The sequence below is a fragment of the Capra hircus genome, chromosome 7 (genome assembly GCF_001704415.2).
Source record: "Capra hircus breed San Clemente chromosome 7, ASM170441v1, whole genome shotgun sequence".
NCBI lineage: Eukaryota > Metazoa > Chordata > Mammalia > Artiodactyla > Bovidae > Capra > Capra hircus.
Genome location: NC_030814.1, coordinates 67974661 through 67988421, shown reverse-complemented (window position 1 = coordinate 67988421; position 13761 = coordinate 67974661). Strand labels below are relative to the sequence as shown.

General features: G+C 41.6%; 1 protein-coding gene across 1 annotated transcript; it reads left to right on the top strand.

Moving 5' to 3' along the window:
• On the top strand, window positions 1939-9993 carry LOC102179561. Its single transcript, XM_005682872.2, has 4 exons — window positions 1939-2117; window positions 2273-2363; window positions 7535-7711; window positions 9708-9993. Exons 2-4 carry the CDS (start codon window positions 2297-2299, stop codon window positions 9896-9898), a joined length of 435 nt encoding a protein of 144 aa, XP_005682929.1. The 5' UTR covers window positions 1939-2117; window positions 2273-2296; the 3' UTR covers window positions 9899-9993.

Sequence of the window (13761 nt, the reverse complement as noted above, 5' to 3'; positions counted from 1 at the left end):
TGAGAGTGTTGGAAGAAACTGAAGTTAGAGCATGAGTAATGGCAGACTCCACTCAGGGACATCTGTCTGGGAGTTAGGAATCCTATTCTGTGGTTGTATGGGAGTGCAGGCAGGCAAAATGCAGAGGAGAGCAATCTGATAGCTCTGGGGGTTGGGCTATTTGAGTTTAAAGTAATTTAAGTTAACATTCCAATTTCCCGCCTAACTAGCCACATTCCAAGTGTACAATCACCTCCAGAGCAGATTGGGGCCACTTCTACTGGTTACCTAGGGCTGCTGTAACAAACTACCAAAATGAATGGCTCAAAACAACAGAAATGTATTCCCTCATTGTTCTGAAATCAGGTGTTGGCAGAGCTACCCTTTCTCTGGATACTCGTGGGGAGTGTGTTCCTTGCCTCTTCCTGCTTCTAGTAGCTGTCAGAATTCCTTGTGATCACATCAGTTCAACCTCTGCTTCCATAGTCTCATAGTCCTGTTCTCCTGAGTCTTCTCCTCTGTGAGTCTATCTCAAAACTCCTCCTGCTTCTCTCTTCTAAGAATACATATTAAGGGCCACCAAGATAATCTAGGGAAAAGGTCTCAAGATCCCCAACTTAATCAAATCTTTTGCCATCTGCAATATTCACAGGTTAAAGATTAAGATATGAATTTAACTTTAGGGCCACCATCCAACCCATCACAGTCCTATACTAACACAGATACAGATCATTTTTTGTTGTGACTAAAAGTTCTTTTGCACAGGGCTATAGCAAGGAAAATTATAAACCAAGAGTCAAAACATTTAATGAGGGCTTCCCTGGCGGCTTGGTGGCAAAGAATCCACCTGCCAATGCAGGAGACACAGGTTCAATCCCTGATCCAAGAAAATCCCATATGCTGCGGAGCAACTAAGCCCATGCACCACAACTACTGAGTCAGCACTAGACGCTGTGCTCTGCAACAAGAGAAGCCCCCCTCACCACAAGTAGAGAAAAGCGCCCCCGGCAACAGAGACCCAGAACCATCAAAAATAAATAAATACATAAAATTATTTCCAAAAATTCTGGAGAGTGGTCAGAACTGACCTAGTAGCTAGTGAACTTATCACAAAGAATGAAGTCAATGTAAATGTCAAGGGAGTAGTTTTTTTTTATTGCAATTTTGAAAAGCCATAAAATTTCCCATTTTAATTATTAAGTGCATAATACAATAGTGTTAACTATAGTCACATTATTGTGCAACTGCTGCTGCTGCTGCTAAGTCGCTTCAGTCGTGTCCGACTCTGTACAACCCCATAGACAGCAGCCCACCAGGCTCTCCCGTCCCTGGGATTCTCCAGGCAAGAGCACTGGAGTGGGTTGCCATTTCCTTCTCCAATGCATGAAAGTGAAAAGTGAAAGTGAAGTTGCTCAGTCGTGTCCAACTCTTAGCAACCCCATGGACTGCAGCCCACCAAGCTCCTCCATCCATGGGATTTTCCAGGCAAGAGTACTGGAGTGGGGTGCCATTGCCTTCTCCGCATTGTGCAACAGATCACTATAAATTCTTCATATCGCAAAACTGGACCTCTACATCCATTGAGCAACCCCTTTCCTCCTCTCCCTAGCCCCCAGCCCCAGCCCCTAGTAACTATTGCTTTGCTTTCTGTTTTGAAGAGATGGAGCAGAGATGTTTAGAGTTGACAGGTAAGAGAATCAGCCACCGTAAGACATCTTTAATCGGGTATGTGAGTGAACACCAAACAACTAGGAAAAGCGGTAACTCAGCTTGACTCATTTCTCTCAATTCTCTGGACCATGGAAACAGCCCCTCAGGCTTTTTCCAGTCACGTGAGCCTCTGAGGCCCTAGCATCTGGTTGGCCAGCGCTCCCGCAAAGTGTGAGATGAGCAAGAGGAGGGACCAATAGGGATGGGCCAATTAGGAAGCAGAGACCCCTGCCCCTGCACTTGCGCAGTACTCTCTGGGCCACTCCAGGAAGAGCTGTATTCCCGGGTGCAGGTGCTAGGTAATACGTGTGGCAACTTGCCTGGCCACACAACACACCGGGGAGCTAGACGCAGCCCACTTGCTCCCGGAACCCTGTAGAAAGTAGCGGACAAACCGGAAGGAGCCCCAGACCACTTCTGAATACCAGGTGCCTCCAAAGGCCAAGCTCAGTGGCCCACCCAGCAAGTAGGGCCTCAGGAGGGGTTCACAAGTGGCAGAAAGGCTATTCCTGTGGGAGGTCGATCCTGGACAGGCTGGGTGTTTCTTCCTATGGACCTGGGCTGACTAGCTTCTGCCTTTCAGAGAGAAAGGGACAAGGTCTCAGCCATGCAACAAGCAGCTCCCAGCAGCCTCCTCTTGGCCTGTAGCCTGGCCTTGGCACCTTTCCTCGCAGGTAAGTGTACAGGGTGTGTCCCTAGCCAAATTCTCTCATCACCGCATCCCACCCACATTCCTGTATCCCTAGCTGAATTATCCTCTGTGTTCCTCTGCATTCTCTCATCAATGCACCCATTCCTGCATTCCCACCCTTATTCTTCCATTCTTGTCTGTATTCTGCAGACCTAAGTGACACTTTACTTGTGGGTACTATGCTCGGCATGGACATCTGCAGTGATTATACAGGCATCATTCCTGCCCTCATAGGTCTTACAGTGTACTGACCAGTGTTGGAAACAGAGTCCTGAGTGTCAGTTCCAATCAACTCCAACTCCTTACTGCCTGGCCTCAGGCAAATAATTGAGCCCATCCACGGGGCTTCCCAGGTGGGGCTAATGGTAAGGAACTCGAATGCCAATGCAGGAGATGTGAGAGATACAGGTTTGATCTCTGTGTCGGAAGATCCCCTGGAGAAGGGCATGGCAACACACTCCAGTGTTCTTACCTGGAGAATCCCATGGGTAGAGGAGCATGGCAGGCTACAAGCCATAGGGTCACAAAGAATCAGACATAACTGAAGTGACTTAGCCCTCACGCACATGCCTCTAGTATGGGCTTCCTAGGTGGCCCAGTGGGTAAAGAATCTGCCAGCAATGCAGGATACATCCCTGCATTGATTTGATCCCTGTGGGAAGAGGGCACGGCAACCCACTCCAGTATTTCTTCCAGTTCCGATATCATTGCTTTGGGCACCAGAGGGCACAGGGAGGCTCGAGGGCAGCTTCATGGGGAGAGGAGGAAGTAATACTGCCACACTTAACCTGGTGACCATTTTTCTTCAAAATTGCCCTCATTTACTCTGCTGGTCAGAGCTTGTTTTGTGGTTATGATTTATAATGAAGTTTGCTTGAATGTTCTCTACAATAAGCCTTTTTCCTGGTTTTATTAATATAGAATTAACATACATCACTGTATAAATTTAAGGTGTGCAACGTAATGGTTTGACTTAAATTTATTGTGGAATAATTACTGAGTACGTTCAGTTTTTCCCGTGTGATGAGAACTCAGGATTTACTCTCCTAACTTTCAGTGTTAACTATAGGCATCATGTTGTATTACGTCCCTAGTACTTTTTTTCTTATCACTGAGAGTTTGTGCCTTTTGACCACGTTTTCCCAGTTCCCCTTTCCATTATCTCTGGTAACCACGAGGCTGATTGCTTTCTCTATGAATTTGTTTTAGATTCCGCATATAAGTGAGATCATGCAGTATTTATCTTACTCTGTCTGGCTTACTTTACATAGCATAATGTTCTCAAGGCCCATCTATGTTTCCACAAATGGCAGAATTTCCTTGGTTTTTATGGATGATATCTATACACACACACACACACACGCACACACACACATATATATATATATATTAAAAAAGAGAGAGATCTCACAATTTTTTTATTCATTCATCTATTGATGGAAAGTTAGGTTGCTTCCATTCTTGGATGTTAGGAATAATATTGTGAATATAGGGGTGCAGCTATCTTTTTTTTTTTTTTTTTAGTGTTTTCATTTCCTTTGAATGTATTCCCAGAAGTAAAATTGCTGGACTAAATACAGAGGTACTGTATTTAACTTTTTGAGGATCCTCCATACTGTTTTCAGTTAGTGGCTATGCCAGTTTACAATCTCTTTTCTCCACATCCTCACCAGCATTTGTTATCTCTTGTCTTCTTTATGATGAGCATTCTGTCAGGTGTAAGGTGAAATAACTGTGGTTGTGGTTTGCATTTCCCTAATGACTAAGTATTGTGTGTCATTTCAGTCCTGTGGCAATTTGTTTATGTTCTTTGGAAAAAATGTCTATTCGGGAATTTTGCCTATGAATGTTTGGCTCCACCTGTTTTCCAGGCCTTTTTTTTAAGGGACAAAAGCAAACTTTAGGACCCACCTTTTCTATTATTTCCCATTGTTTTTATTTACTTATATTTATTTGTTTTTAATTAGATAGCTTTTCAAATAAATAATATATACCCGTGGTAAAAATGAAATAGGTATAGGATGGAGACTGTATAATCTCCTCTGTAGACCCCCAGTTCAGTTCTTTGGAGCTGTGGATAACCAGTTATCCCCTTCATGTTTACCATTCCAAAGATGGTTCATGTATTTATAAACATATTCAAATGTACCTTTTTCTTCCCATGGTAGCATTTTATACCTAGCATTCTACATAAGGTACACCTTGGAGAGCTTTTCATAACAGTGCATGTTAGAACAACATATTCTGTATATACCCATTTCATGGACATGCCAGAGTCCATGTAACCGTGAGCATTTCAGTCACTTTCAACCATTTATTATCATAGGGAATACTTCAGTAAATGACTTGGTACAATCACACAGGTAGGAAAACACCTAGGAATTGCTGGATCAAAGAGTTTGTGGGATCTAAATTTTTATTCTGTATTATCAAGTTGCCCTTTAAAGAAATTATACAATTTACTCATTAGGAACAGATAATGCCTGTTGCTCAAACTCTCACCGACATGCTTTAGTTTCAGTTTTCAAGTTGTGTTCGTCTTACCATGAAAGACTCTAGAGCAGTGCTGTCCAGTAGTATTTTCTGCAGTGAGCAATATGTCTGTGTCTGCACTGTTCAGGACAGGGGTCACTAGCCACATGTGGTTATTGAGCATTTGAAATGAAACAGGTGGAGCCAAACTATTACTTTTAAAAATTTTAACTAAATTTAAATAGACACCTTGGACAAAGTAGCTTCAATCAGAGTGGGGTGTAAAAGAGTTTGGGAAGAGAGAAAGGGGCATGTGAGACATATTGGTGAAAAACTATGAATTGGAAAACCTCTTTAATGACTAAAAATTTTTATAGTTTGTTTGATTTCTTAAATTAATTTTGTCTTTCTATATGCATTCCATTAAACAAGACTCTAGGGAAGACAGGCCAGGTTACCCTTAAAAACCTTAAATCTCAAGGTTTTGTGTGTGTGTGTGTGGTTGGTTTTTTTTTTTTTTTGGAGTTTAATTACTAGTAATGTAACAGTGTTGGGTTTTTTATTTTTTTAATTGAAGTATAATTGACTTATAGCACTGTTAGTTCCAGGTATACAACAGAGTGATTTGATATTTCTAATACATTACAAAATGACCATGATACATCTAGTTACCATATGTCACCATACAAAGTTACTACAATTTTATTGATTATATTTCCCATGCTATACATTTCATCCCTTTGACCAGTTTATTTTGTAACTGAAAGTTTGTCCTTCTTAATCTCCCTTATCTATTTCACTCATCCTCCTACACCCCTCCCCTCCAACCACTTGTTTGTTTTCTGAATTTATAAGTCTATTTTGCTATGCTTGTTCATTTGTTTTTTAGATTCTGCATATGAGTTAAATCATATGATATTTGTATGTTTCTTGCTGAATTATTTAACTTTTAACCCAATATATTCTAGATCCATCTATGTTGTTGAAAATGGCATTCTTTTCTACTGCTAATATTCCATTGTGTGTATATATATATATATAACACATCTTTATCCATTCATCTATTGATATTTAGATTGCTTCCATATCTTGCTTTGTAAGTAATGCTGCAGTAACAGGGGTGCATATATCTTTTCATATTAGTGTTCTTGTTTTCTTTGGAAATAGAAGTGAAATTGCTAGATCGTTTAGTATCTCAAAGGGTTTTAATCTGGATTCTGCTTCTTCCTCTCTGTATGGCAGCATGTGACTCTCGGCCCCCAGAAGCCAACTCCCCAACCCCTGCTCTTGCCCAGGATGGAAGGCTTGCTGCCCTCACACTTGCAGCACCCAGGGCTGCTGCTGCTAAGTCGCTTCAGTCGTGTCCGACTCTGTGCGACCCCGTAGATGGCAGCCCACCAGGCTCCCCCGTCCCTGGGATTCTCCAGGCAAGAACACTGGAGTGGGTTGCCATTTCCTTCTCAGTACGGCTCAATATAGCCGTACACATTAGGCTAAAAACACATTAGGCTAATGTGGAGGTACATATTAGGCTAAAAAAGGTACACATTAAGCTAAAAACAAAAAGGTGTAGATGGAATCTTTGTTTTACTGGACAAATGTACCTTCAGAATGACCTAAAATGCCTGGGATTTTCACACTCCTTGGGATTCCATGCCAGGGAATGCCAGCACTGAAAGATTCCCACCCTGGTCTCCAGCCCACTTCCTCTCACCACCCCACCTTCGCCTTCACACCAGTTTTCAAGTCCAAGCTCCCCCATTCCACCTGTTCTGCAAACTGCTTGTGGTACTTGAGCAAGACATTTCAGGATTGTTGATATCCAGAAAGGATGAGGGGAGGGTATGCAGGCTCCAAGTGGGCATGTCCCCCTGGTGTCACACTCTACTCTCCCTGTGGGGGTTGGCAGAGCCAGCAGAGGGGAGGTCCTATTGGAGGGGGAAGCTAACTAATTTGAAACCACCTTTCGGTAGTCTGAGAAAAATTTTGCTGATAAATACTGACTTTTACTCCCTTTTTTCAACGTGCTCTTACTTTCCACAGGTTTCTGCTTCTTCATCCACCGTTTCTTCTATTCCCTGCTCTGCTGCACATCTTTCACTGGGGCAACCAGATCTAGTCTTTGTTCTTAACAGTAGCTGGTAGTGGGGACACTTGGATAGAGGTACAGGGGCTGGTCAGTGGACTTCAGTTCACTAGGATGTTGTTATCAAGCCCTGAAGACAGAGAATGCAGGAGTCAAGGCTCCCTCTTGTCGGCCCCTTCTTTGAACATCCTGTACCCTTTATTTGTAAGACTTAGTTATTCTGTACAGGTATTTGGAAGAAGATCTCTTTTAGGACTCCATTCAAAAAAGTTTCTCTTTCAGTGAGAACTTCCCAAACCATACTATAAATTGCAGCCACACCCTGCCCTTCCTGTCCTGTTCTGTTTTCTCACTAGTATTTATCATCACTTGACATACTGTGTCGTTTCTGTCTGCCTTCTCCATCAGAATGTAAGCTCCATAAAGGTAGGAATTTTTGTGTTAATTCCAGTGTTAAATGTCACACACAAAATGCTGGGGTAAGGTGCTGCGGAGGGTGAGTGTGGCGGATCTAATTCTGCTCCATGAGCATGGGTTCATTTGCCTGCCAGTGATAAATAGCCATCCAGTTTTCTTTCTTTTATTGTTTTATACAGTCTCCTGGGAGATTAAAATAAATGACCTCGATGAGAAGGATGTTAATAAATTCCAGTCCAATGGCTATAAGTGTCCAACATGCTTTGCTGTGATGGGAAGAAAGTGTAACTCCGATCTCAAGTGGTGCCGAGCAGATAAACTGCAGTGTGTTGAATTTTCTGGCATCATAAACACAGGTACTTTTCTAGGTGCTTTTCCTTCTGGAGAAGGAAATGGCAACCCACTCCAGTATTCTTGCCTAGAAAATCCCATGGACAGAGGAGCCTGGTAGGCTACAGTCCATGGGGTCACGAAGAGTCGGACACGACTTCAGTTTCACTTTCTAGGATGCAATGTAGACACAACAGGTGGCACTTAAACAAGTGGCAGTCTCTCACAAGCCTATGGGGCACAGGCCTTAAGGGTGGCTGCTAAGTCACTTCAGTCGTGTCCGACCCTGTGTGACCCCATAGACGGCAGCCCACCAGGCTCCCCCGTCCCTGGGATTCTCCAGGCAAGAACACTGGAGTGGGTTGCCATTTCCTTCTCCAATGCATAAAAGTGAAAAGTGAAAGTGAAGTTGCTCAGTCGTGTCCGACTCTTAGCGATCCCATGGACTGCAGCCCACCAGGCTCCTCTGTCCATGGGATTTTGCAGGCAAGAGTACTGGAGTGGGGTGCCATTGCCTTCTCCGCCTTAAGGGTGGAGTTGAGGAGAAATAAGCTTTTGTCCAAATCTCTTAGAAATAAGGATACCCACAGTGGCTTGATTCTGAAAATATGTCTAATTAGTTTTGTCACATTCATTTGTTCATATATAAATTTTTGCATGCTCTTATTAACAGACTTTTTGATATCTTTGAGAAAGTTATTTCAGCATATTGGGTAACCTTTCAACCTCTACAAACTTTGGTTAGTGTTTTTAAACACAGGGGTAGTTTATGTTGCTTCTAACCCTGTTTTTTTTTTTTTTAACTTTAAAAGTAAAAACTTTGGAGAAAGGCAGTGATTAAACTTAAACTTGCCTCAAAGATATCATAAAGCATAATTTACTGTGCTTAATTTGGGAAGATCCTACATAAAATTCTAAATCAACTGAAGACACATATTAGAAGTTCATTATGAATAGTAGCGTAGTGTGGGTCTTCCCCAGTGGCTCAGCAATAAAGAGTCCGCCTGCAGTGCAAGAGGTGCAGGAGGCACGAGTTCAATCCCTGGGTTGGGAAGATCCCCTGGAGGAGGGCATGCCCACCCACTCCAGTGTTCTTGCCTGGAGTATCCCATGGACAGAGGAGCCTGGCAGGCTACAGCCCATAGGGTCACAAAGAGTCAGACCCAACTGAAGTGGCTTGGCACACATGCATACAATATAGTGTAGTGTGAAGAGCAGTGGGCAGAGTACCATGAGGGTTGTTTTCATAGCTCTTCTTCTTCCTCCTGCTAATTCTGGGGGCCTTCTTGAATTCTTCATTAATGAGATAAACCCAGGGACTAGTCATTTTGGTTGGTCTCTGGGATTCTTACATTGCTACTTTCTATAATTTGCATAACAGTGATTCTTTGCTTTAACATAGCAATCACTGGAAATGGCACCCAGAGGAGGTGAGATGAAATCACCAACAGCTACCATGTGAAAGGATGTATCTGAAGGCACTTTGAAAGGGGAGGAATACAATCAAAGTGATAGCCTTTTTATGGCTGATATTGACATTTTAAAAAAGATAAAGAATAGGAGATTGGATTTATGTCCTTAAAATCAGAAAGGGTTTATACCTAACTGAAACACAGAAACATCGAATCCTTATAGATCAGCAGCATGCAAGATGCTACTAACAAAGTCATTTGAGGACCAATAAAAGGAAGAGATTCTTATTATTATCTGCATAAAATGTCTATAAAAACATAATGCTAGATCCCCAAGTGATAATAGGAATTGGAAAAAAGCTTATTTAAAGAAGGTTCATAAAGTTCCCTGAGGGTTCCAATATATGATTGAGATGGGTTGTGAGAGGATTTGAGGATTTGAAGGCCCTGTGGTTGGAGAATACCAGCCCTGTTAGAGAGAGTCATGTTTAATGACTCACACTCAAATTGTGTGGCCTGGTTTCTGTTTTACTCCAGCCCAGTGAGGGGTGGTAAAAAAGGGATTATAAAGAAGGATGAGAGTGGAAGGCTCATTTATGGTTTCTTGCAGGTCTTAAAGACATGGCTATTGAAGTGAAAAGATGCATACAAGCAGATCTGTGCAAAGAGACGGTAACTTATATGAGTTTTCCAATTGCTAACCAGAGTAAAAATTGCAGACCAGCCATCAGCAGTGGGACCAGGATCAGACCCCTACCTCCCATCATCTTTATTCTCTTCCTGGAGAAGCTGCTTTATTGAGCTCCTGCAGGGGCCCAGCCATCTCCATTTTTGAATTAAACGGGTCCTTTTTTGGTTTATGAATTCTTTCATGTCTATTAAATTTTCTATTGGTGTGTTCAGTTGTCCATTTATTTACCATTCAGCAAGGTTTATTTGTGCATCCACCCTCACGCAATCAGTGTTGGCTCCCTTCTTTAAGGATATGCACACGTTAAATGTTTAAAAAGCAATGCAAAAAGCAAGAATGAGAGTGGTACCCCTGCTCAGGTATCCAAAGCTGATTGCTCTAGACGCAAGGTAGATAGAAGTGGAAGAGTATGAATTTGATTAGGGAAAGGTTAAGAATTTACACTGTGGTGTTGGAGAAGACTCTTGAGAGTCCCTTGGACTGCAAGGAGATCCAACCAGTCCATCCTAAAGGAGATCAGTCCTGGATGTTCATTGGAAGGACTGATACTGAAGCTGAAACTCCAATACTTTGCCACCTCATGCGAAGAGTTGACTCATTGGAAAAAGACTCTGATGCTGGGAAGGATTGGGGGCAGGAGGAGAAGGGGACGACAGAGGATGAGATGGCATCACTGACTCGATGGACATGAGTTTGGGTAAACTCCAGGAGTTGGTGATGGACAGGGAGGCCTGGCGTGCTGCAATTCATGGGGTTGCAAAAAGTTGGACATGACTGAGCGACTGAACTGAACTGAAGAATTTACATGAACTTTGAGGAGATCTGTACTATTTGGCACCAGGGATAGTGTGCATTAGGGCACAAAGAGAGATGGGAAAGTGGGCAGAGACTGCAGCGCAGCAGCTAAGACTAATACTAGGGAAAGTGGGAGAAGAAGGTGTCAGTAAATATACGGACCTGTCTATAAGCCTCCATCTGCGTGATGGGAGGTGCCACCAATTGGTGAACACAGTGAACTGAGCACAGGGCTCCCTGCAGGTTGGAAAGCAGTTCCCTGCAGTCTGCTAGAGATACCATCTCAAGACTGAGATCTCTGTGGTTCTCACTCCTGATTGCTCTTAGAATCACCTGGCAGTTTCAAATTACAAAGCTCACTTGGGCTATCATTTGCAGATATTTTTTCCTAGTCCTTAGGTTGTCTTTTTGTTTTGTTTATGGTGTCCTTTGCTGTCCAAAAGCTTGTAAGTTTGAGTAGGTCCCACTTGTTTATTTTTGCTTTTATCTATTTATTTATTTTTTGCCTTGGGAGATTAACCTGAGAAAACAAACAAGAGACAGATGTTTTTCTTATTGCTTTAGTTCACTGGAAGTGTTTTTGCTCAAGTTTTCCAAAGCAGCTTCTATGAAAAGTGTCACAACTCTAATAAGAATAAAATTTAAAATAGTTTTTAAATAAAAATTAAGTTAAAAAATTAAGGATAAAATAAAAATTAATTTAAAAATAAAGAATAATTTTAAAAATAAAATAGTAAATAAGGAAAAAAGAAAATAACATAGAAGAAAAAAAGAAAAGGGTCGCAGATAGATTTAAAAGTCATTGAGTGTGCAGTGTTGCAAATGATCATCAGTTTATGGAGCCATTAAATAGAATATAGTGAATTTAATAATCTTGTGTTGTTTGCCAGCTCTTGTTAAATGAATCATAGAATTTTACAATTATTGTTGTTTGCTCCGCTTCAAGATTTCCTTGGAAAAAAAGGAATACTTACCAGGAAGGTCATTTACATTTTCCCATTGATATTACACTGCACAAGCATGAGATTTTTTTTTTATTGAAGTACAATTGATTTACAAGTGACTCAGTTATATACAGACTTCACTGGTGGCTCAGGCAGTAAAGCATCTGCCTACAGTGTGGGAGACCTGGGTTCTATCCCTGAGTCGGGAAGATCCTCTGGAGAAGGAAATGCAACCCACTCCAATGCTCTTGCCTGGAAAATCCCACGGATGGAAAAGCCTGGTAGGCCACAGTCTGTAGGGCCACAAAGAGTCGGACACGACTGAGCAACTTCACCTTCACCTTCAGTTATAGACATTCTTTTTCATATTTTTTTCTATTATGGTTTATCACAGGATATTGAATATAGTTCCCTGTGCTATACAGTAGGACCTTGTTGTTTATCCATTCTATATACAACAGTTTCTATCTGCCAACCCAAACTCCCACTGCATCCCTTCTGCACCCCCTTGGCAACTGCAAGTCTATTCTCTGTGTGTGTGTCTGTTTCATAGATAAGTTCACTTGTGTTGCACTTTAGATTCCACATATACGCGATGTCATGTGGTGTTTAGTTTTCTCTTTCTGACTTACCTAACTTACTATAATAATCTCTAGTTCCAGCCATGTTGCTGCAAATGGCATTATTTCATTGTTTTTTGAGTAATATTCCCTTGTGTATATGTACCGCATCTTTAGGCTTCCCAGATGGCTCAGCAGTAAAGAATCCACCTGCATTGCAGGAGCCGCAGGAGATGCAGGTTCAATCCCTGGGTCATAAAGATCCCCTGGAGGAGGACATGACAACCCACTCCAGTGTTCTTGCCTGGAGAATCCCATTGACAGAGGAGCCTGGCGGGCTACAGTCCATAGGGTTTCAAAGAGTCGGACTTGACTGAAGTGACTTAGCAAGCACACACCACATCTTTGTCCATTCATCTGTTGATGGACATGTAGGTTGTTTCCATGGTTGGGCTATTGTGAATAGTGCTGCTATAAACAGAGGAGTGAATGTATGTTTTTGAATTGTAGTTTTGTACGGATATATGCCCAGGAGTGGGACTGCTGGATCATATGGCAACTCTCAGTTTCCTGAGGAACCTCCATACTGCTTTCCATAGTGGCTGCATAACTTACATTCTTACTAACAGTATAGGAGACTTCCCTTTCCTCCATGTCCTTCCCAGCATTTGTTATTCATTGACTTTTTAATTATGGCCATTCTGACCAATGTGAGACCGTAGTTTTGATTTGCATTTCTCTAATAATTAACAATGTTAAACACCTTTTCATGTCTCTGGTGGCCATCTGTGTCTTCTTTGGAGAAATGTCTGTTTTAGTTCTTTCCATTTTTGATTGGATTGTTTGATTTTTTTGGTTGTTCAGTTATATGAGCTATTTGTATATTTTGGAAGTTAAGCCCTTGTCAGTCATATCATTTGTAAGTATTTTGTCCTGGTCTGCAGGTTGTCGTCTTGTTTTGTTATGGGCAAGGAATGTTTTTCCTATGTTCTCTTCTAGGAGTTTTATGGTGTCATGTCTTATATTTAAGTCTTTAAGCCATTTTGAGTTTATTCTTGTGTGTGGTGTGACGATGTGTTCTAACTTCATTGAGGCTGTCAAACTTTCCCAACACCACTTGCTGAAGAGACTTTCCCATTGCCCCCTTTGGCAAAGATAAGCTGATCAGAGGTGTGGGTTTATTTCTGAGCTCTCCCTTCTGTTCCATTGATCCATCTGTTTTTGTGCCAGTACCACAACTGTTTTGATTACTGTAGCTTGGTAGTATTGTCTGATGTCTGGGAGGGTAATGCCTCCTACCTTGTTCTTTTTTCTCAGAATTGCTGCAGTTCTGAATTTTATGGTTCCATGAAAATTTTAGGATTATTTGTTCTAGTGAAAAATGTCGTGGATCATTTGATAGGACATGATGACATGCATTAAACTTATAGATTGCTTTGGGTAGTATGGCTATTTTAAACAGTATTAATTCTTCCAATCCAAGAGCATGGAATGTCTTTCCATTTCTTTGAATCACCTTCAGTTTCTTTTATTAATGTTTTATAGTTCTCAACATGTAAGTCCTTTATATCCTTAGTCAGCTTTATTCCTAAGCATTTCTTTTTGAGACATAATTTTATATTCCCTTTCTGATATTCCCTTGTTTGTGTAAATAAATGCAGATTTCTATGTTGA

Excerpts from the sequence above, each read along its gene's own strand:
- LOC102179561 (XM_005682872.2), top strand. The coding sequence starts at position 2,297 with ATGCAACAAGCAGCTCCCAGCAGCCTCCTCTTGGCCTGTAGCCTGGCC. Across the intron at positions 2,364-7,534 it reads CTTGGCACCTTTCCTCGCAG|TCTCCTGGGAGATTAAAATA; the intron begins GTAAGTGTACAG and ends TGTTTTATACAG. Across the intron at positions 7,712-9,707 it reads TTCTGGCATCATAAACACAG|GTCTTAAAGACATGGCTATT; the intron begins GTACTTTTCTAG and ends GGTTTCTTGCAG.